At 46.1% G+C, this 23,984-nt stretch overlaps 2 protein-coding genes across 17 annotated transcripts in view; one reads left to right on the forward strand and one right to left on the reverse strand.

Annotated features, from left to right (window-relative positions):
* Positions 1-7,115, reverse strand: part of GDNF (glial cell derived neurotrophic factor) — a 28,092-nt gene extending 20,977 nt beyond the window's left edge. The window contains exons 1-2 of one of the 2 annotated variants that reach the window (XM_015139905.3): positions 6,005-7,115; positions 1,234-1,332 (exon numbers count right to left, since the gene is read on the reverse strand). In XM_015139905.3, coding sequence (XP_014995391.1) covers positions 1,234-1,306 — 73 coding nt within the window. In that variant the 5' untranslated portion in view covers positions 1,307-1,332; positions 6,005-7,115. Of the gene's footprint in view, positions 1-1,155; positions 1,333-6,004 lie in introns of both variants that reach the window. The other variant, XM_001094714.5, reaches the window with a different exon arrangement.
* Positions 6,087-23,984, forward strand: part of LOC106998719 (uncharacterized) — a 34,959-nt gene continuing 17,061 nt past the window's right edge. For all 15 annotated transcript variants that reach the window (XM_078004670.1, XM_078004671.1, XM_078004669.1 and 12 more), the window contains exon 1: positions 6,087-7,092. In XM_078004670.1, coding sequence (XP_077860796.1) covers positions 6,087-7,092 — 1,006 coding nt within the window. The remainder of the gene's footprint in view (positions 7,093-23,984) is intronic.

Below are 23,984 nucleotides of genomic sequence, written 5' to 3' on the forward strand. Positions count from 1 at the left end.
ACTTGTGGAAGAGGTGCTTTTGTTGCTATAATTAAGCATAAAATAAACATATTGCATTTACTGGGTTGTTTCCTAGCCAAGGCCACTGGCTTTGGCGGACTCAGCGCACAGCTGACTATTGCGGGACTACTACTGTGGTTATGACCATAGTAAGTTTCAAGCGCAAAGTAACTAGAGGGATAATTCTGGGGGTGGGGTTAGGGAGGGAAGAGTAGCCAGGGTGGTATCCTAGTTACATACAGCTCATTCCTGCTTTATTTTGGGGTTGTGTGAAATTTTCTATTGCTACCTTTGTTGACATTATGCCTCTGCAATAGCCTCTATCACGTGTAATGTAGCATCTCTCACTTCATGCAACAAGCTTCTGAGGAGGGAGGGAAAAGGAGATCACATCACAGCCGATACGCTCTAATTGACTTGCTTCTAAAACATGTTAACTTTTGAGAGGTAAATCACAGACTTATTTTCTAATAAGAATAACCTGGGTTTTTTTTCTCAAGAGTTAGCATTGTCACACGTGGAGGGAGCTACAGTCTTTGTCCCTAGTCCCAGCCAGCACTATTTATGGTTAAGTCTTTCTAGAACCGGAACTTTACAGAACAGAGGAACTCTTCTGAACAGATTTGACATTACCCAGACGCTTGTTCTGGAAACGGAGGCCCTTCTGTGTTTTCTCTGCCTCTGGCTTGCTTTTGTGAAAAGTCGGCCTCTCGCCTTGCAGGCGCGGTTTAGGATGAAAGTGCAATAGTTTTCAGAATTAAGCACAGCCAGGCACAGTCACACAGATAAAGGGCTTTAGAATAAAAGAAAAACTGGGAGTGTGTATAGATGAGGAAACAGAAAAGGGGACAGCTGTGTGTGTCGTTTCTGAGGTGGTGGTGCTGGTGGGGAGCATATTTGTTCATCAGAATGTTAAAGGAGCAGCATAAAAATTCCATCCCCTCTGTGCTGGGCAAACCAGCGCGTGTCACTTTCAGGCAAGGCGTGTGGGAAACAGTGGGCAGCCAGGCACCCCTGGGGGCTTCAGCACCCGCACCCCTTGCCCACGGGTCGGTAGGCCACACAGTCATCGGGCTGGCTTGGGGTACGTGCCAGCGGGTGGGGGTACGAGGGGGTCCGCCGGCGGCCCCCCCGCGGGGAGGGAACGGTTCTTACAGTCACTGCTCAGCGCGAAGGGCGCGCGGCGGCGGCCGAGGGAGCGGTCTTCGGCGGGCGCCTCGGGAGGCCTCTTACCGGCGGGCAGCGGGAAGGCGGACGCGGTGTGGAGCAGCACCAGGCAGACAGCCACGACATCCCATAACTTCATCTTAAAGTCCCGTCCGGCGGCGGCACCTGCGCGGGCAGGCGGGAGGTGGGGGAGAGAACCGCAGAATAGCACGTTAAGCCTGGGCTCCCCGCGGGTCCCTGCGCCCCTCTCCAACCTCATCACCGCCCTCCTCCGGCACGGCTGCAGGCCAGCGGCTTCCCGGGCACTCCTGCCCTCCTTGCAAGTCCCCAGTTCGCTTCTCCCTCCTCAGTGCGCCCCAGGAGCAGCTCGCACTCCTGGTTCAGGTTGCAGTTGCCCTTCTTCACCACCCGGTCTTAGGGGTCACCCAGAGTTTCAAGCAGGGCTGCTGTCCCTCCAGTTAACCCCCACCACGATTCCTGTCCGGTGCCCTCTACTGGTGCGCAAAATCCCCCATTCCTGGGGGGCAATCAGGTAGTTCCCACCCTGCGTCCTCCACTCCAACCAGAGACCTCCCCTTCTTGTCCCGGTAGCTCCTATAGGCCCCGGAACCAGTCCTCTGCCCAAGCAGTGACCGGTCTTTCTCTTTGGGAATAAAATCAAGCGCACTCCCCTGCCTCGGGTCCCGACCGGGCTTCTGGCTACTCGAGGATAGGCTCGGGGGTACCACTCACCCGGCCTGCCACCCACGCCTCATTTTCCCCATCTAAATAGGTATTCTGTTGCCAGAGCAAGAAGTTAGCGGGGACTTGGAGACTTTTGGCCAGTATGGGATATCTGGGTTAAGTTACTTAACTTCCCGAAGCACTGATTCGATTTAAAAATATTCGTCCCACCTCTTAAGGTTATGAACATTAAATCACGCATGAAAAGCGCTAGCGGAACATGTAGTAAGAGCTCAATAAATGCTTTACCATTGCTGTTAGGCAAAGACTGCATTGCAGTCTTGAAAGTTTTAATCCTCCGTAGTATACCCGAAAACCCTTTCTTGATTGGATTTTTGCACCTTTGAGAGATGAGATTCTGCCCGTAATCCCTTCCCCTCCCAGAGGGGTCGCTGGTTCCCCGCGCCCCCATCACGCCTGGACGACTGTACCCAGTCTCCGACGCTTTGGAGGTGCTCTGGCATTGGAAGGCCTAGACAGTGGTATGGCGCAGAGTAGGGGGTTCAGCTCTTTTCAGTCCGAGGTGGGCTCTGTTTGGCTTCTCAATCCTCACACCCCTACAAAGGAGGGCCACGCAGCTGAGGGTGGGTGAGAAAAGGGGGCTGTAAATTCGGGGGAGAGTTCCAACCAATGAGACGGGAAAGAACCGAGGCATCTTGGGGCACAGTGTTATCCAGTGCTTTCCTAATCCCAGGGTTCCAGTCTCCAGGGGACTAGTGACCTAGAGAGAAACTCCTCAAGTGGAATCTGCGAAATTCATGCAGTCGATTATCCTCTCCCCTCGACCCGCTCCATAAAACGGATTCTTAGGAAAAACTCGATTTTTATTTTTTTCCCATGCGGGAGGGAAATGTAGAAACTAGGTAAATGCAAAAACCTCTGTGCCTTTCCTAGCCATTAGTTCACAGGCACCCCCGTCTCCATTCCAGGGTTCCAGTCCTCATCTCTACCCGGAACCCCAGCCCCTGTCCCGGTGTACGCAACCCGGGGAAGCCTTTAATTCGGCCGCCACCTCCCACCTCTGCAGAGACGAATGCATTTTTCATCCCCTGAGCGTCTGTTTGTTCGCTATACAGCTGTTGGGCTCGAGAGGGTGTAGGGACTAGAAACTCCTAGTGACCTGCAGCACCCAGCGCCTCTTGCCTCGTGGGCTGGTTTGCAAACTCCGGAAAAACTAGGTTCCGGGTCGCGACGCGCAAACACAGGAAAACTGCACCAGGCCGTGCAAAATGAGCCCAGAAAGGTACTTTGGCAGCTAGGACCTGAGGAACGCGAGCCGTCCCCCCGCCCCCATCCCCTCGCCGGTGCCAGCTCCCGGGTGCGTGCGAAATGGCTGGCTGTCAGACCGCAGGAGCATGGAGGCGCGGGGTTAATGCGCCATTCCAAATCGCGGTGCCCGCCAGCAGGAAGCCACAGAGGCACCAGATTTCCCTTCCGTCTTAAGAGGGTTTTCCCTTTTTTCCTGCCTGGCCGACGGAGGGCTTTTTAAATTGGACGTGGAGATCCTCAATTAGAAGTGTGGCGAAGTTGGCAAAAGACTACACAGTGGAAAACTCCCCGCCTAGCCAGAGGAGGCTCCCGGCTGCGGTTCCCGCCCTCGGCCGAGCGCCGCCAGCTCCCCGATCGAGCTCCCCCTCTTCCCCCCGGACAGGGAGGGCGCATTCTTCCCTCTGAGCGCCGCCGGGACCGGCTCCAGTCCGAGCGGCTCTTTAGTTCCCGGTATTTGCTGGGCGGGGGAAAACGGGGGAGGTTCTGGGGACTCGGCACACAGCGTCTACTAGGACGTGTTTCTCAGAGTCTGTGTGGACTCCACCCCTCGGCTTCTCAGTTTGTCTCTCTATCGCTTTCCCAGAACACATCTACATCTGCCCGACGCGTTTCTCCTCAACCATGGGCCTTTGCCCGCGGTGCGAACTGCTTCACGCGCCGCCACGTGCCAGAACCAAGCTCTGCTCCTGAAGTGATGGGGGCTCTGCTCTGCCAGGTAACCCCGCACCGTTTCTCGTGCCTGGCAGGCTGGTCCCCTTCTGGGTCCGGGACCATCACGCTCCGGCAGGGCAAAAGCAGCAGGCTGCGGGCGCCGGCACCTGGTGGGTCCCCGGGCCTGGGGAGGCAAGGACGCCCAGGAAAGCCACAGAAGTGCTCCCAGAAGCAGCCGCTCGCTGCGAGGCATTTCTGAGTTCCCCGCAGCAGGGGGCACCAGAAACCGTCTGAGCCGTGTCACGCCCACGCGGCCCGGAGGCTGTGTTATCATTTTAGTTATAAAACCGGAGAACCATCACTCCCTCTACAAGCCTCCCGAAATCCTATTAGCCCGGGGACCTGTGAAGGTCCTTACCCGCATCTCTGCTTTTCAGGCTCCCACCCCTCGATTCTCGCTGGTTTTCCTCTCCCCACTTCACCTGAGCGGGTTTCTTGGCAACCTGCTTTTAGACCATCCCCCACCCCTTCCCCGCGTCACCGTGACAGCTTCGCAGGAGGCAGCGCTCCCGCCGTCAGTGCCCCCGCACCTTCTTGTGCCTGGCAGGCTGGGAGGTTTGTTTGGGCTTTGCCTTCAAGATCCAGGTCTCAGAGAGAGAAAGAGGAGGCGGTGGGGCGGGGAGACGGGTTTGCTATAAACTCGAGTGTTTTTTTTTTTTTTTGGCGTGGGGAGGTAGAGACAGAAATTGCTGGAAGATCTATTGCTTTTCTTAACTATGCTTCGCGTCCTTGACTGACAGAGGACTTAGTCTCCCCTTAATCCCCCATAACTGCGGGGCCCAAGATGAGGGAGGGAAAAAGAATTTGGGACACTTCTCGCAGGCCAACTGGGAAGGGGGTCTGACTGTTTAAAATGCCAGTTCCAGGTCCGAGAGCACCCGAATTGCTAGCAGGAGAGGGCTAGGGACACGGCGGACTTCCCAGAGATCGGACACTTGTTGCTTGTTGAAAAGGCGCCACCTTCCCTGCCAAAGCGAAGGCGCAGCGAAACAGTAAGAGTTTGGTCGAGGCCGACTTTGACGGCTTTGCGGGACCGGGTGCGTGAGAGAGGTTGGAAGAAACATCTCTTCCTTGAAATACCTAAGCATATATTCCAAATACTGAGCAAGAGTCGAGCGCGTTCTAACATCGCAGCAGGGGCCGGAAGAGTTGCCTTTGTCCCCGCCTATGAGCAAAAGTGTTGCGAGCTCACGGATGGGTAAGCCTCCGGAGGCGCGCACATCAGTCCTGGCGGCTGATTCTACCAAAGCCGAAACTAGCTGGGAGCCAGGAGGCTGGCGGGAACCCGCGAAAGTCCATTTCCAGCCCGAAGAGGGTTGGTTTTTCTTGGTTGGGGCAGGAAACAAACCACCAGCGCGGAATTAGCCTCGAGATGGTGTAAAGTAGTGGCAGTGGTGGTGGGGTGTTATTGGAAGGCGACACAGAGTACAGGAGAAAAAGGAGTCATTAAAATAATAACCTCAGTGGCCTAGTGGAGTCTCAAGAATATGTTCGAGACTGAGATTTGACTCCAGTACTGCCAAGAAAGCCCCTCTCCTAACCTCGACGGGGATGGGTAGTTGGGGTGGAGGGCGTTAGGAACGTGCAGGCAGCCGGGTGAGGAATGTAGCTTTGCCAGACCTCACCCGGAGGAGGTGAGCCCTCCATTTTTAGGTTCTCAACACCTTTGCAGCAGCCCCTCCCCGGGCCTGCGCTTTGCCTTGGAACAGATCAAAACAAGCTCAATAGTAAGTTGCACCCTTGGCAATGATAGTATCTCTGCACGTCCAGAGAGGATACTTTCGACGGCGGTGGGTTCGAAGATGACCCAAGCCCTGAATCGTTCTGTGACCTGACGGAAGAGCGCCTCGCCGAGTCCGGGAAGGAAACTGCCTATCTTGGGCATTCGGGGTCCGGGGGCATCTGGGGCTCCAGAGATCTTTGCCCACGTGGAAAGCGCAACATGCTCCTCCGAAAGGCCGGCCTCTCTCCGGTTCTACTTTTCTCTCTCCTCGCATAGCTTAGCCTCCCTCTAGTCTTTCCACTTTCTACTCTCAGACGCACCCCTCTGACTAGGGCACCCTTCAGCCAGCCGCACCCGCCCGCTACGCAGGCACCACCCGCTCCCTCCTCCCCGGCCCGCTCCCTCACTTACCTCGGATCGGGTCTCCGCAGACCCCAGGTTGGACATTAACTCCAGGTGCCCCAAGTCCCAGCCAGGAGACCCATCCGGGCTGATGGCTGGAGCGCGGAGCCCCGCCCAACAGGTCAGGGGCAAGAGTTCGCAATCCTGGGGTCGCGCGGGGCAGCAAGAGCGCCCTGGAGGCGGCAGCCAAGACTCCAGCCGCGGCCGCCGCGAACAGCGCGAGGGCTGCCGACAACTCTCTCGCCTGCCCCCCGCACCCCCAGAAGCCGAGGTCCGAGCAGCCGCCGCTGCTTTGGGTGGGGGGGAGGTGACAGGGCTGCGCGCGCCGCGCTCTTGGCTGGGGCTGCGCGGGCCCGGGGCGCTGCGGGCTGCTCAGCTGCAGCTGCGGCGCTCTGCGCCTCCTCTGGGCGCACTGCCTGGGAGCACAAGACGGGCTTGTCTGATGCTGCCGCGGGAGCTGAGGTCTTGCCTGGAGATCCGAATGAGACACCACGTCAACCGGCGCGGGGAGTCCCGTGAAGACATGAGGGCGCCAGGAGCGCAGGCTGGTCTTCTAGAGCGGGGGCTGGGGGGCCGGGAGCCGGGGTGGGGGAGGGGAGGCGCAGGGCCCCCGGGAGGGAGGGGTCGGGAGGCGTTGGCTGGGCCGGGCTGTGGGGGAGGAGAGGCGAGCAGCAAGGAGGCGCTGGAGTTCCCGAGGCGGGGGTCCGGGGTGCGAGTGGGCTACGCGAGGCGCCCCTCCCTGGGCTGCAGGGAGAGCGCTGAGAGCGTGGAGACGCCGCGGGGCTTGCGGCTTCTCCTCCGGGTGGATCAAAAATCGGCAGGAATGTGTGCCGCTCTGTGCGGGCCAGCCGAAGGGGGCAATCCGAACTTGACCGCTGCGCCCGCGCCGGGCTTCGCCCCCGCGCGCCGCACTGGGAGGGAGGCGCTTTGCCGGTGCAGCGCCGCGCCGGGCTTTCCTCGCGCCTGTCGAAGGCCGGCCTTCCCGCTCGGTTGTCTAGTCCTCTCGCTTCTCCGCAGGGCAGGAGGCAGCGGCGAGAAAAGGAGCTGCCGGGCAGCTGGAGTTCTAGCACCGAGAAGGAGAGATGCGGAGCGGCCGGGTGAGGGAAGCCGAGTGTTTGCCAGGAGACGCTGCGAGTGGGGATGAATTTATAGAGCTCTCACTCCGTGACGTGCCCTCCAGTGGCTTTTCTGATTCGCTTTCTGACCTAAACACACATTAGTTTAGTCCCCATGCTAAGGCCAACACGGTCTCCAAATATCTGCTGGCTGAAGTCAGAGGCTTTGCATATCATGTATTACATGGCAGGCAATGAAGAAGGCTTCTGAGGCTGGCCGGTTCCTCAGTCCTAGGCTCCATTTTCATGCTGTTGTAATCTAACACCAGACATGGGGTAGGCACATACATTCAAAATCCCAATTCCAGAGGCATAAGATCACTTTATCGGGAACGGGTCCGGGGAGGTTGAGCTAAACCTGCCTTTATCCAGATTTTCAAAAATGCAGATGGGAAACTTCAGCAAGCACCCCCTTGGGTGCTGAGTTTCCAGCGACCAGGGGTCCGGCCCCTATTCCAGAGCTCTGTGGATGGGAGAGGTGAGACCTTCTAGGCATTGCTTTTGTTGGTTAGCTCACCACCAGAAGCTGCCTGAGCCTTCTTTTGTAGAGGACAGGAGGAGGGCAAGTCCTTACACACCCTGTGCATGGTTATAACCGTAAATACATTTTATTCACATGGGGCATGGAATTGGCTCTACCTCTAAAATAATGTACTAAATAGGGCATGTCTTTGCTAAGCAGAAACCTGCTTTCCGGAAGCCAGTGGACCTGAATTCAGTGGGACCTCTTTTATTTTATTAGCTGGGGCCAGGGAAAGTGTAAACAGGCTCAGTTTACTTCCATGTACCTCTTGTTTTATGACTCATCCAGTTGTTGGGGAGTATGTGTTCTTCAAGTAGCTGATACAGACAATAGGCAGGGGAAATGCGTGTGGCAGTGTGGGGGGGAAGATCATGTATTATTAAACTTCTTAAAAGTCAAAGATCAGCTACTTTGCAGGTTTGTCAGTGAAGCGAGTGTGGGAGGAAAATTGTTCTTACTAATGTTGCTGTGATTTAAGATTAAGCGAAGTGAAAATCAAGTCATCCAAACATACCTTAGCTGAAATTAGGATGCTCTTTGCAGTTCTGCAGAAAATGACATTTTGCTCTTTGATAGATTTATGGTAGAAATGTAGATAGATTCAGAAATTGGAGGGCAGAATAAGCTTAATTTTTTATTGCCTTTTAGCGTTGTTTTCGGAATTTGAAGACGAACCTCATCAATGTTCTTACTCTGAATGATTTCTTTATTTTCAGAAGGCTTTTTGCTGGGGATGATCAGGCAGTCCAAGCACCTGCAAATATTTAGCACTTGCTGTGTGCCAGGCAAAGTGCTAGACCCTGGGCATTGTGCTGATTGGACTTTTTTGGGGGGCAGGGTGGGGGGGTTTGCAAGGAACAGATACCACTGAGTTTACCCTAAGTAATGGGAGTTTACTGTGGAAGGAAGGCTGACCGGAATCTCCACCATTCAGCCACGTGTCTCCGAAAAGCCTTCCGGAAAGGCCACCCAGCCAGGCCTCACGAAAACTGGATTGAAGTTCAGGAACTGGAAGGTCATTCAGGATACAGCTCTGTGGCTGGGTTATCTCGCTGCCCCCTCAGCAGCAGGCATCTGCCGATTCCTACTAACAGGCTTAGCCGCCAAGGTGATTCAGCTCCTCTCTCGCTGTTTTTCCCTGGGTGTCCTTTGGCTTCTGCTCCTGCTACCAACTGCTCAGCTCTCAGTTGATCTCACATTTAAACTCCTTTAGTGAAAGGATCTAGTTGGCCCCGCTGGGGATTCACCAGGGGTGAGAGTTGGACTGAGCCTTTGTATCAGGCTCCTTACAGGTTGCAAAACACCCTGTATAGCCGCAGACCTGGGGGCAGGTGCCTATCCTGGGCCAATCATCCGTGTCCAGGTTGTTGGCATCATGGAGTACAGAGCCTGGCCACCTTTGCTTGAGATACTTCCTAGAGTTCCTCCCCACCTTCCCTCCACAGCAGATGGTCCTTCAGAAGGATCTGGGTTAATGGTAGGCACTTTGGGTTTTGACAGTCCTCTCCCAGCCCTTCAGAAACTATCACTACAGAGAGGGAGATATGCACATGAGTATTGATGGTATAAAGTGATAAATACTCCAACAGAAGTATGTATGAGACTCATGTCCTGGAGTCTGATTTTCACATGGCCAGAGAAACACTGGGGAGATTTCAAAAAATACCCAGACCTGTAGGCTAGGCGTGGTGGCTCACACCTGTAATCCCAGCACTTTGGGAGGCTGAGGCGGGTGGATCACTTGGGGTCAGGAGTTTGAGGTCAGTCTGGCCAACATGGCGAAACCCAGTCTCTACTACAAATAGAAAAATGAGCTGGTTGTGGTGGTGGGCGCCTGTAATCTCAGCTACTTGGGAGGCTGAGGCATGAGAATTGCTTGAACTTGGGAGGTGGAGATTACAGTGAGTAGTGATTGCACCGCTGTACTCCAGCCTGGATGACAGAGTGAGACTCTGTCTCCAAAAAAAAAAAAAAAAAAAAAAAAAAGTCCCATACCTAGGCCCCATTCAGGGCAATTAAATCAGAATCTCTTGAGGGGTAGAGCTCAGTGGTTGATTTTTTAGATACCTCCAGGTTAATGAATTGGCTTTATCTTTTCCCAGTGGTTACAATCATCTTATGATTCTTTTTGAAAGCAAAATGAAGAAGCCCTGCTTTGATAGGTTCTAGGACTAAGACTCTTCTAAAACATTAAATTCCTTTCAAAATACAAAGTATCTTAAAACAGTAATATAAAGGAAAATGTTAAATTTAATTTAGAATTAAAGCAAATATTTCTAATTTTGAAAGAACATTTATTTACATGGCTACAGCATACAGATGAATTCAGCAAACGTTCCTTCTGAAGTGACTGCCTTGAATAGAGTTAAGATGGGAAGCAAACATTTGGTGTCTTGGGAACAAGGGTATGGCCTGATGTCGCAGTCTCACGCCCCCATAAGCTGAAAGTAGGGAGCTCTACAGCTTTGAGGCTCCATCTTCTCTATTCTGAAGGAAATGGAACAGTTTGATTTGAAGCTGTTCCTCAGCGAAGTCCAGAAGGGAAGAATTTGCAGCACCAACTCTGCTCTCAATAGGCAGAACATCTTCTGACAAAGCAACAACAGCATACTGCTAAGGATTCTCACATTGTCCCCAGATCTCAGCTTTTTATCTAGGAAACCTGCCTGAGAATCAGAGAGAGCAAACATTGTTCAAGCCTCCCATCTCCTCTTTGAGAAAAAAGGTTCGAAGCCCTACAATCTCCTGTTTCATTGCTATCGTCCTCTTCGCCAGGATTTCTTGTCTCTAACTGAAAGTTGTCTAAATGATCGGTGCAATTTGTGCTCAAGGATCTTACAGTCCTTGGGAAGAGAAAACATAACCATAAAATGATGAAAAATAATACAGGGTATTATAAGGTTATGGAACTCAAAGTAGGCCTTGATTGGAATAAGTAAGCAGAGAGAAGGCAGGGGTGAGGGGACACTCCAGGCTGGCTGAAAGGGTCGCTGGAGGAGACTAGATGCTAGGTGCTGCCACATTCTTGCTAAGCCTCTGTAGCCCTGTAGGCTTGCAGTCTGTAGAAGTGGTGGGGTGGGTGGGTTCGCTTTTGGCCATTCACAGAGTCCTTGGCCAGTTCCCAGTGGAGCTTTGCAGCTGCTTTGACTATAAGGGCCAGGACCCGGGTCCCTGGACTGCCTCATAACTTGGGTCGTGAGGACTGAAACAGAATCCATCACTTAAGCAGGGCAATTTCCTTTTCAAAGTCACTGCTTTATTGGACCGCGATTTGTTCCATGCTTGCTTGCTTTTAACAGCCATTTTCACGAATGATCCTATTACTCATGAAGGAAAGATAGATTTGCCTTCAGACCACTTAAAAAAAGTGAAAAGAAAAAAAAAAGGAAAGGGGAAAAATTCACTGTAATGGCCTTTTTGCAAGTAGTGGGAAGTGACAAATTCTTTGGAGTAAATCGTTTCTCGTAAGAAATCAATCCTGACGTTGGAGATTTATCGGTGATTTCCAGCAGTTTCTTTCATAAGGATCAAATTTTCTAATTGTCCACTAATTTTGTTTTTGGCTCTTGAAATTACTTTGTGAGATTCCTCTTTTCCAGAGATAAAACTTCAGTCAGGTGAGAGTGTTGCAGCAGACTTTCTTACTATGCAAATGGTCTGATGGCTTAGGTCTGGGGTTAGCAAACGTTTTCTGTAAAGACCCTAAATATTTTAGGCTTTGCAGGCATACTGTCTATGTTGCAACTTCTCAACTCTAGCCTTGTGTTGCAAGAGCACCCACAAATGATATGTAAATGATAATATAATTTTTTTCCATGTCATGTAATACTTTTTTGATTTTTAAATGTAAAAACCATTCTTAGCTCATGGACTATACAAAAGCAGGCAGTGGACGAGATATGACCCAAGGGCTATGATTTGCCAACTCCAGTATAGGTTAAAGTTATATCACTTTGATGAGACTTATCAGCTCCAGAATTGGAAGGGACCTGAGACTTCTAGTCCAAGCTCCTCATCTTACAAGGGGAGAAAACGGAGGCAGAGAGTGGTTAAGTGGCTACCCAATGCCACTCTTTGACAGTCTTACCATCCAAGTAAGTGTGCTATACAGTTATTTCACTGGTTTTATATGTGTGTGTGTGTGTGTGTATGTGTATGGAAGGGGGCACATAGGGAGTGTTCTGTCACCTTTCAAATTGTGATTTAGTGTATTTTATTGAGGCAAGAAGTAAATCAAAATTCAGGTAAATCAACTGGGATCTCTATTGGGGGCAGAGGTTAATGTCAGGTTGAATGGGTAGCAGAACTTTGAAAAGAAGTTGATTGCTGCGTTTTGGAACAGCAAAACTCCCAGGCAGAGAGCAGAGCACTAAATACATTTTTTTCCCCCTTAAGAGGCCATGATATTTTTGTAATTGGCTTTTAGACAGCCATCACAAAGGCACAGAGATAGGTGGGGGTTGGGCGGAAGAGAGAGATTTGAGTGGGGAGTCGAGATACCAGTATCCTAATTCTTTTGTGGACCACCTAGTTCCTGTTGTACACTTTTGGAACCTTCCTAAAGAATGGGAATTCATAGTGGTCAGTTGATTCTGACAAGGACTCAGTATTTGGACCTTTGTTTATTTATTTATTTGTTTTTGTAAAGAAAATAGGCTGGACGTGGTGGCTTATACCTGTAATCCCAGCACCTTGGGAGGCCGAGGCGGGTGGATTGCCTGAGGTCAGGAGTTTGAGACCAGCCTGCCCGACATGGTGAAATCCCGTCTCTACTGAAAATACAAAACAATTAGCCACACGTGATGGCGTGCAGCTCTAATCCCAGCTACTCGGGAGGCTGAGACAGGGGAATTGCTTGAACTAGGAAGGTGGAGGTTGCAGTGAGCTGGGATCGTGGCACTGCACTCCAGCCTGGGCGACAGAGTGAGACTCCATCTCAAAAAAAAAAAAAAAAAAGAAAAAAAAGAGCAAAAAGAAAATAGAGATGTAGTCTCCCTATATTGCCTAGGCTGGTCTGGAACTCCTGGGCTCAAGCTGTCTTTCCACCTGGTCTCCCAAAGTGCTGGGATAACAGACATGAGCTGCTGCCTCTGGCCAGTATTTGGATCTTTAAGCTAAAATTTTCCAAGAGACCTCCATGCCATATATTAATTACGTAATAAACAAACTTCAGTCTAGTCTCTTCTGCTCTTACCTAAAATACATGAATTGTTTGACTCTTTCCAAGAATGGCAACAGAGCAACATGACACCCATTCCTCTTTACTCTTACACCGCCTCCTCCATTGCCTTCTCCATTTTTCCTCCATGTGGGAACACTAATCAATCAATTCATGAATCCTCAACAATTATTTATGGATTTAATAGAAGCAAGCAGTGCATGCGAGTGTGGATTTTATGGTCCCTTGAGTGTTTCAAGCTAATACATATCTCACTGATGTAGCAGCAGGGCCAGGACTCAGGTGAAGCCACTGAGGCACCTCTCTCACCTCATCCTAGTCCTGGCCCTGATTAGCAGAAACTTCAGGTTGACACCCCCAAGTCCCACAGCCTCGAGTTGAGAGGAAGGCATGCCAGTGATCAGGCAACTCAAGTTGGAGCTCTGCCCCTGACAAGCTGTGGGAGCTTGGGAAACTTGTAGCCTCACCTATTTTTCTACCCATTTTTCTTTTCTTGCTCCTTCTCTCCCTCCCTGGGAATCTATGTGAATAGATGAGATAATAAACCAGGTTTTCTGAGTTCATAAGTTACTCCCTGGGAATAATTTATATTGCACAAATACTTTCCGGTCACTGGGGTATTATTTGGTAAATTACTGCCCTCCTGCAATGCTGTAAGTGGAACCCTAGTGACCTGAAAGAGTTAAATGCCTCCCTGCAAGCAATTAACTTACTCCTGGGGCATAATTTACACTCTAAGAGGATCTGGGGGACCATATGTGAAGCACTTGGAATTCTTTGAGAGAAAGGCAGCTCTAGAAATGTAAAGAATTAATATTACACAAGGCGAATTTGCAGACATTTCTTCGAGCAGTTTATCATGTAACTTCCCAGAAGAGGCCTGTAAGGTAGGTCATTGTTATCCTTTCCAGAGGCACTCTCTAGCCAGTGGTAAGTCAGCAGATAATATACCCAGCATGAGAGTAGGGAATACCTATTTGTAGAATGACTTCACTATTTGAAAAATAATGGGTGAAAGATTGGGAGGTACATTTTAGAAATCTGAGTAAAAAACAAAAGCTAAAGTTAAGATAAATGTAATAAGTATCTGCTTTACAATCTTGAATAGTAGGAATGTGACCTAAATCTAATGGGTCAATTTTTTATACAAACTCAGGGACACCAACATATTAGAATGTGGCATCTGTTTCAAAGTGGTCATCTGAGAAGACTATCTGTATATCCTAATATGCACCTATCACTCGAAACACTTTTATAACCTGCAAACACAATTGTTCATCCATCCAACAAATATCATTTAGGCATCTCCCTTCATAAGGCCCTGTGTTGGCAGTTGCTGAGGGACAAAAACAAGTCATGAGACAGCATCTCTATATTCAGGGATGGCAGTTCTCTGGGTTTTGAGGGTGGGTTGAATTTTGAGCAAAGATCAAAACATCTGAAATCAATTCTAGTGAAAGAGGAGGGTTAAAACCAAGAGAAGATAATTTAGAGACTGTTCATGGCTCAGTGGTAAATTGCAATCATGGCCTCAGTTCTTCACCCTTCTCTGTATCTATGCTCTTTGCTATGTGACTCTGCAGTTCCTCTTGCTAAAGTGATGGTGTCTATTTCCCCCTTGTCTGAATCTGAAGTGGCATTGTGACTTGTCTTAGGCAGTAGAATGCAATGGTAGTGAGAGTGTGCCAGTTTTGAGCCAAGACTCACAAGGTAAACATGTTTCCACTTCCTCTTTCAAAGCTATGCCATTGCCAGGAGAACATGCCTGGGCTAGCTTGCTGGAGGATGAGAGTCGTGTGGAACAGAGCAGTGTTGCTCCGTTTGTCACAGGCAAGGTCAGTTTAGATGAACTGAGAGCCAACTGATTTCCCCTCCACTCTTCATCCCCAGACGTGTAAATGAGAAGAACTACTTCTCCAACCAGTCTGGAATAAGCAAGGAAGGCTTATTGTATACCCGTGGGATTTTGTGGTTGTTATGCAGCATCGTTATGGCAGTAGATCAGTCATATAGCTTTTAAACTGATTCCAGAAGAGGAACTCTCAATGCTAAACAATCACAACATTTCTGGACTAAGTGATTGGTGTCTCCAGGTGACTACCAGGAGGCTGTAACGTATGTTTGAAGAAACAAATGTCTCAATGTTTATTGGGCATCCTTTCTCTGTTCTACTGCAGTTCATACTTATTGTATGAAATTGCTTGTATGCATAGCCATGGCTACATTAGACCAAATGTTCTGTAAGGGCAGGAACCACATTTTAAATGTTCATCTCCTTAGTATCTAGCACATAACTACTTGTTAAATGAATGAAAGAATGAAGACTCTCATTGGAAGTCACACCTTGCATTGTGTGCTTTTAGTAACTTTGGTCTACTCATGATATGTGTTGGGTGTGTAATATGTAATCTTAAAAACTTAATGCAATTACTTGACGAGATTATATATGCACATTATACCTTTCAAAAGGTGCAAAGGTATTTTCGTTGATAAGTGATTCTCTCATGCCATCTTTAAGCCATTCACTTCTCTGGTAACACAATTACCAGTGTCTTATCAATTCTCCCAGAGAATGTGTAATCATTGAAATAAAGCTTTTGTCTAGGAAAGAAATAACATTTTCAGCCATTACTTTTTTATAAGTTTGCACATTTTACAATTCCTTTTCTTTTGGAGGCTGGGCCAATTGGATGTAGCCCTTATGTTCTTTGCTAGAATGTTTTGAGAGCTGTTTCCCCGAGTTTGTTCCTTAAAAAAAAATTTTTTTTTTTTTTACTTTTAATCGACAAATGATAATTGTATGTATCTGTGGGGTACAACATGATGTTTTGATACATGTATACATTGTAGACTGATCAAATTAAGCTAAATAACATGCCCATCACCTCAGATACTTACCATTTCTTTGTGATGGGAGCATTTAAAATAGTTCTTTTAGCTATTTTGAAATCTACAATACCTCATTATTATTAATGGTAGTCACCATGCTGTGTAATAGATCACCAGAACCTATTCCTTAGGTCCAACCAAAACTTTGAGTGCTTTGACCAACGTCTCCCTTTTCCCACCTTTTTCCTCCCTCCCCCTGCCACCCCTCCCACCCTGGCCCCTGGTAACCACCATTCTAGAAATTCAACTTATATGAGTTTGAGTTTTTTAGATTCCATTTTTGATTCAGCAACTTTTCTCAGGTTGTTTAAGGTTTGAATGCTGCTAGAATTCACGTGGCTGTTTGTTTCTTTGCCTGTGTACTTCTATCGTGAGCTGTTAGGCCAGCCCTGGGAGCCTGGTAATGACCACAGAGCCAGGCAGCAGAGGCAGCAGATAAACTTGAAACATTGGGCTCTCCAGGTGACAGGGATCAGGAGTTCTGAACCCCTAGAAAAAAACTCTATCATGGAGAACTCAGGCCCTCTGTTTGATGACTATAGTGGGGTGAGTATAACTTAAATTTAAGACTTGTGAAAGAATCTTTGCAGACTGGCATGTTGTTTCTGTTTTACAACAATGCAGAGATTTATAAACCGGTGAAACCATGTTGGCCTGCTCCGGAATAAAGCTGGCATTGTATCTTTTAAGGCATGTTTTGGGGGTTCTATGAAGTGGTTTAAACCGAAGCCGCAAGAACAAGAAAAAATTTATTTTGAGATAAATCTTCATAGACTGCCGACTCCTAGAATTTATGTGCTAAAGACGCATACTTTATTCTTTTCGACAATTAAGTGGTTTAAAAATATTCTTCCTCATGGTTCATTGAATTTCAGGTTCAACTAATTTTTAACAAGTGCAAAATATGTACTAGGTACTCTATTAAATATTCGCATATATATTTCTCATCTAGTGAAATGTAGTGTTAATTAAATATTATGTTACAAAGATCAAAGCAAGAAAATGATTAAGATATGGAATGACTTGTTTTATATCTGCTACATGGTTTGCATAATCTTAGTTTGTGTAACATGGTTGCTCATAATCTCCCTAGATGTCTTTTGTGGGTTTGATACCAGATTTAGCATGATTAATTTACATTCAGATGATGGCAAATCTCAGAGAAGAAAAACTGCAGCAGAGCATGCATGGGATGTGAGTTTTTTTCTTTTTGATTGAGGGACTGTTTCATCAAAACATTGTTTCAAACAGATGTGTTCTAGTGTTTACTGAAGGGAGAATTCAAGCCAGACTGATTAATTAGCAGTTAGTCAAGCCATTTCGCTGCTCCTATCTGGGTAGTCTGGAGATTATGAAGCTGTCAGTAGGTTATAGTCAGACAATGGAAAAAAATGACAAACAGCAACTAAACCTCAGATCACCAAGCTAGGGTGTAAAATACGGTGTTCTAACCACTCTGCGTAGTTTTTTATTGGAGCATAAGTTTTTATGAGTGGGTGTGATAGGACTAAGGCAGAGGTTGGCAAACTTTTTCTGCAAAGGGGCAAATAGTAGCTATTTTAGGCTTTGTGGGCCATATGGTAGTATGAACAGCTACTGACTGCTTTAGTGCTGTAATTGCAGCACCTGTATAGATGGGTCTCATTTTCAGAAAGGTCGGATTAAAAATTTAGACTTGCAAAACACAGATTAGAGGTCAAATAGTGCTGTAATTTCAGCACTAAAGCAGTCATAGACAACATGTTAACAAATGAGCATAGCTGTATTCCAGTACATCTTTACTTATGGACACTAAAATTTGAATTTGACATTTTTATGTGTCATGAAATAGTGCTCTTTTAATTTATTTTTAGCTATTTAAAAAATGCAAAACATGTTCTTAGTTCATCGCTACACATTTGGACCATAGTTTGCCAACTCCTGGACTAAAGCAAAGAGTCTTGAATCAGTGCTAGGTCTGGTTCTTTTGACTTTTTTTTACATGAGATTGATTCTTTCTAAATCTGTTTCTGTATTTGTAAAAATGGCGGATAATAATAGTTGCACCATCCCTTTCCAGGATTGTTGCAGGATTACATAAAGTAATGGATTTAAAATTATTTCGAAGAATGTGAAGTGCCGTGCTGACATAAGATATTGGTTGTATTATTATTTGTGTTAGGAATGTGTTTGGTATAAGTAGCCCAGAGCTCGATTAACAACGGCTTAAGCCATAAAGACATTTGTAGTTCACTTACCTGGATGTACCAGTTCCCAGGGTTAGTGTAGTGGCTTGATGATGTCATTAAAGACCTGACACTTGCTCTTTACATTCTGCTGATGTCCCTGTGTTGGTGATGCCTCTTTTCATAGTGCAAGATGGATGTCATAACTCTCAAGAGTCATGTGCTTACAGTACGATGTCCCAAACAAGAAGGAAGCAGGGAATGGAGTGAAAAGAGATCTTCCAGGCCTCTCTCTCTCTTTTTTTTTTTTTGAGACCGAGTCTCGCTGTGTCACCCAGGCTGGAGTGCAGTGGCGTGTTCTCAGCTCGTTGCAAGCTCTGCCTCCTGGGTTCGCGCCATTCTCCTGCCTCAGCTTCTGGAGTAGCTGGGACTACTGGCGCCTGCCACCATGCCCGGCTAATTTTTTTGTATTTTTAGTGGAGACAGGGTTTCACCGTGTTAGCCAGAATGGTCTTGATCTCCTGACCTCGTGATCCACTTGCCTTGGCCTCCCAGAGCGCTGGGATTACAGGCGTGAGCCACCGCACCCAGCCTAGGCCTCTCTTTAATCAGATAGGAAAGTCTTTCCTAGCATCCCCCTAGTAGCCTTCCCTTCACATCTCATTGGTCAAAACTGGTTCATGTACCTGTCCTAGACCAATCACTGGCGAAAGGAAGGAGGATTGATGTGCCTGGCTTGTAGACTAACCGTGAATCAGCTTCTGGGACTGGGGTACAATGCTGCCTAGACAGTCGGGGTTCTGCTAGCGAGGAAGAGGGAGGAGAAGCTAATAGTGTGATCACATTATTATTTTTTCTCCCATTACAAATTGTATGTCTGGCATCGTGTTGGGTGAAGAGTTGATGAGCTAATTTTCTGTGAATACTCCAGGTGCCATACAAGGTGTCCACATGGGCACATAATAGGCAAAGACCATGGTAGTCGGCTGGCAGGGTCAGGCTGCGAGTTGAGGCTGCATCAGGATGGAATTGACAATCAACCAGTACCCAGCTCAGAAGGAAGCAGAAGAAGGGAGGAATCTGAAGGTCATCTGGATGTGGCTTCTGGAACATACTAGAGAGAACCAGTTTAATCCTCAACTATTACACATGATGATAACATGCTCCACAGTCATTTTTCTGGGGAATCTCGTCATTGTAAAATCCAGAACTGTAGGTGCCTATATAGGTGGGTCTCATTTTCAGAAAGTTCGGATTAAAAATCTAGACTTGCAAAACACAGATTAGAGGTCAAATAGTCTGAAGTTTAAACTATTATTCATTTTATGAAATAATTTATCTTAACATTTGTTTAAATAGTGACATAATTGGTACACTTTAAATGATTTCATTGATGAATATATGATTACCATATAATTTAGTTTATATACTGTGTGTGTATACACACACATGCCCACACCTATTGCATTGTATTGAGTTAGGTAGACCTATAAATTGATTAATTGAAAAATCATGAATAAAATAATCCTTTAGAATAAAATTTACACTAATATGAACTTAATGAAACATCTGAGTTTTAGGGTACCATAGCAAATGACATTTCCCAAGGAATTAAATGCCTATTCCAAAAATCAAGTCATACACAAATTATACACTTTGTTCATACAGGTCAAATATTCAGTGCGCATATTCCCACATTGTGTAGGATATTGAACCAAAGGTCCCTCAAAGCTCTAAGATTCTTTTATTATGTAAGTGCCATTTGACCTTGAAGTTTCCTGCTTTTCTTAAATACTACAACTTTATGATTATGGTAGAATTATCTTTATATCCAAGTTCCAGGCTCATAGCTCACAGTTCATTCATTCACCTATTCATTTATTTGTTCATTCATTTTTAAAGCCCATATGTGATCCCACTCTCATGGAATTTATGGCCTAGAAGAGATGAACATTAAACTTGTGTGTAATCATACTGATGAATACATAACCCCATGTAGCTTAGTGATCTGAAGAAAGGAACACTACACTAGGTAAGGACATAATGAAGGAATCTGATCTTGACTGGGGATCAGAGAAAGCTTCTCGGAGGAAGCAATGCTTGAGCTGAGAGCCAACATATGAATAGGAGTTAATTAGGTGAAACAGTCTAAGTGAATTGGAAAGAGCATTCCTAAGAGAGGTACAGTGTGTGTGGTAGCCCACTTGTCCATCCATCTGTCCATCCATGCATCTGTGCATCTGTGCGTCCATCCATCCATCCATCCATCCACCCATCAATCCATCCAGTTTTACAAAACAGTACAGTACCAAGTGATCATAAAGATGCAAACAAATAGAAATCATCTGTGTTTTCTAAGTCTGTAAGTCCATTTGGAAAGACTAGAGAAGTACACTGGTAAAAAAATTCTTAGAAAATGTTCAGAGGTTATTTTAAGTAACAGTAGATGTGAGACAATTTCAGCAGTTGGTCTTGTTCTTATGGGAATGGGATTTGCAGCTCTCCTGGGCATCGACCTCACTCTACTTTTTCCCCATGAGAAAGGTACAGAGTGTAGAGGATAAGACTCAGGTGCTAGCAGCATAACCATGCTTCCATGGGAACTGCAATTTGTTATTAAAAAAATGAACAAAAATCTTGCATTAACAAAGGAATTTGTTTAATTTGACAATGAATTACTTTTTTTCTAGTGCTTTTAGGATTAACCAAAAAGCAAAATTCATTTTTTTAAATGAGATTCAAATTAGTATCTATTCTATATAGACTTAATCATCTCATTGTGACTTCCCTGAATATGGTTGCTTATATTGAAATCGGGGTAGTTGGGGCTCACTTGTAGTGATTAGCAAATTATCCATTTACATTTGTTATCAGGTTAATGGTAAATGTTCCAATGAGTTCACAGAATCTTGGCATTAAATCTATAAGTGGAATTGAGCTTAGAGGTCAATCTAGTATAACTCTGATTTTACACAAGAAATTGAAAGCCAAATAGGTTAAGTGACTTGTTCAAGCCACTGAAAAATTTATGTCCCAATTCACTCCATAGACTTTTGTGATGGCTGTATAAGTAAACTCTGTATCTAGGATCTTCTAACTCTACGTTCAGTATAAGGGGCTTTGGAGTGTAATTCTCTGCACTCAAATCCCTGCCATTTACTAGTCTTGTGACTGGAAAAATTATTTACAGTTTTATCATCTATAAAAGAGGATAATAATTGTACCCCTCTCACTGTATTGTTATGAAGATTAAAATGCATGAGAAGAGCCACGCTTGCAGTAAATGCTCAGTAAGTGCTTTGCCATGTGTCTTGCTTTGATCAATAGGAAGGATGGAAGTGACTGTGTGTCAGTTCTCAGTGAGACTTCAATAGGCATGGCAAGTTTCTTCTGCCCTTTGGTGCTCCTGGACTCAACCATGTCCTGGGAAGTCACTCATCTTAGAGAAAAGAGACATGGAACAAATCTGAACTATTATGACTGATGTCACCATGAACATTCTTGAACAAGTCTTTTTTTTGTGGACATATGCATTCATTTTCTTCGAGTATTAACCTAGGAGTGGAATTACATTAAAAGGGGCCAAACGGTTTTCCAAAGTGGTTGTACCATTCTGTACTCTCACCAGCAATGTATGAGGGGCCCAGTTGCTTACATCCTCAGCAGTGCTTAATATTGTCAGTCTTTTTAATTTTATCCACTGTGGTGGGTGTTTGATGGTATCTCATTGTTGGTAGCCTACTGAGTTGAAAAAGTTTCTTGTTTATTTGAAGATTTCTAATACTAGCTTCTAGGTCCTCTGTTTCACCCTCAAGGAGGGCTGCACAAAGTTTGACTAAGCCCAGACCCAGTCTTGTCACTCAGCCTTCCTGTTCTACGCTACCAATTGGAATTAGTCAGACCAGGTACCACATAGCCCAGAAACACCCAGCCAGTTCGCTGGGTATTTATTGAACCTCCCAGGTGGTTTAGAGGCCACTGCTTAGAGGCCAAAGCTCAATTCTCCAAAGTGGCAAATGTATCTGTGAATGTGATGTAGAGGTATTGAAGATCTTTCCTATACTTCCCATGTATTTAATGAACAGCAAAAATTCTTACATTTTGGTAAACTAAAATCACATTGTTGTTTTGTAGCTCATGGAGGAAAAGCCTACTCAGGACTTTGCCTGGGATGGACAGCATGGAGATGTTATGGTAGTTGCTACAATAAACTTTCTAAATCTTTCTGTCTTTCTGGTCCCCTTTCTACTTTCTATTTCTACTTTCCCCTTCTTCCGTTTTTCTCTCTTCTTTTTCTCCTCCCTCCCTTTTCATTTCTTCGTCCTTGTTCTTCTTTCATCAGCTGAACAAGAGTTTAACAAAACATCTGAACACATACGAGATCATCAGAAAAACACAAATTTCTGGAACATCGATATATGCCCTAATCTTTTCTGAATTTAATGTAGAACTGATTTATATCATATAGAATTTTAATATGTATATTATTGAGTTCTACTTTGTCTTGTTATTATTACTTCATGTAGTTCTTTCCATATTTCTAGATAACCCTAATAATTGTGATTCCTAATGGCAATAGAGTACTTCATTGTATTATCACATCAGCCTGCTGAGCCATTTCACCAAACCAATATGCAATATTCTGTTGTATGAAGGTAGCCATATTTATTTGACCCATTCCCTTTTATTAGACATTTATGTTACTTCCTGTTTGGAGTATTAATAATAATGCTACAGAAAACATCTATAAAACATAAAAACATTTTAGGCTGGGGATGGTGGCTCACTCCTGTAATTGCTGTACTTTGGAAGTCTGAGGCAGGAGGATTATTGGAGCCCAGGAGTTTGGGAGTATCCTGGGTCAACATGGCAAAACTCCATCTCTACAAAAAAATACAAAAATTAGCCATGTGTGGTGGCAGGCACCTGTAGTCCCAGCTACTTGAGAGGCTGAAGTGGGCTACGCTTGAGCCTAGGAGGTTGAGGCTGTCAAGTTGTCATCAGGCTACAGCACTGCAGCTTGGCCTACAGAGCAAGACCCTGTCTTAAAAAAAAAAAGGAAGACGATATGCTTTTACATAAACCTTTATTTGCATTTCTGCTTATTTTCTTAGGATTAATTTCTAGATGTAGAATTTCCGAGTCAAAGGGTGACGAATGTTTTAAATGTTCTTTGCCACCTAGCCAATAACATTTCAGAAAAGCCCAACCAACTTTGTTCTTAAAATTAATATATGAGAATGCCTATTTCATGGGAAATGAAAACATTTTGAAAATATTGTATAGTTAACAAAAAAATCTTTATTTTTTAAAATTACAAAGCAACACCTATCACCTGTCTGTTGCCAAAATTCAATCTTAATAGAAGTGCATGATTATTTCTTTAGATGTTGGGATGAAAGCTGGATTATCTTTTGGGACATGCCCTCTACTTTGCAGGTTTTACAGGCAGTGGTAGATGCTGTTGAGTCAGGATCTGGGTACAGTCAGTGACAGTAGTAGGATTTTTCAGTGTGTCTTTGTCAGCAATAGTCAGTTGGTAGGTCTTCTCCCATCCTCCCTTCTTAGTGGTCATTAGTGCTGTTCTCTAAATCTTTCTGGATCTTTGACTTTCAGGCACAGAGTAGGATTTCACTTCCTGGCCCCCTTGTCATTGGGTGACTGGTGACTGGGCCATGTGACCAGTTCAGGGCAATAAAATATGAGTGGAGATGCTGTGTGTCACCATTAGATCAAGCATTTAATTGCCAGTTCAAGGCTGTGCAGAGCTTTCTTTCCCTCCGCCATATGCCTGGCAATGTAGGAATTGGTGGCCACTTTCTCAGCCTGGGTTTTGGAGTGAGGAGTAAGGAGTGGTCCCACCCTCCATCTCACCCCCCACTGACCTGAGATGGATATGTAGTAGAGTGAGAAAGATGCCTTTTTTTTTTTATTTTTGCCATTGAGATTTTGGGAATGGCTATTACCTCAGCACAAGCCAGCCTGTTCTGACTGTTATTCCTTCTCCTGTTTCCCTTCCTTCCAACATATGTGGCTAATACACCCCTATCTATCCTATAGTCATAAAGACTTTGCCATGAGCCTGATGGTTGAGAGTCAACAGAAATAGACTTGAAGC

This window comes from Macaca mulatta, chromosome 6 (assembly GCF_049350105.2).
Source record: "Macaca mulatta isolate MMU2019108-1 chromosome 6, T2T-MMU8v2.0, whole genome shotgun sequence".
Lineage (NCBI taxonomy): Eukaryota > Metazoa > Chordata > Mammalia > Primates > Cercopithecidae > Macaca > Macaca mulatta.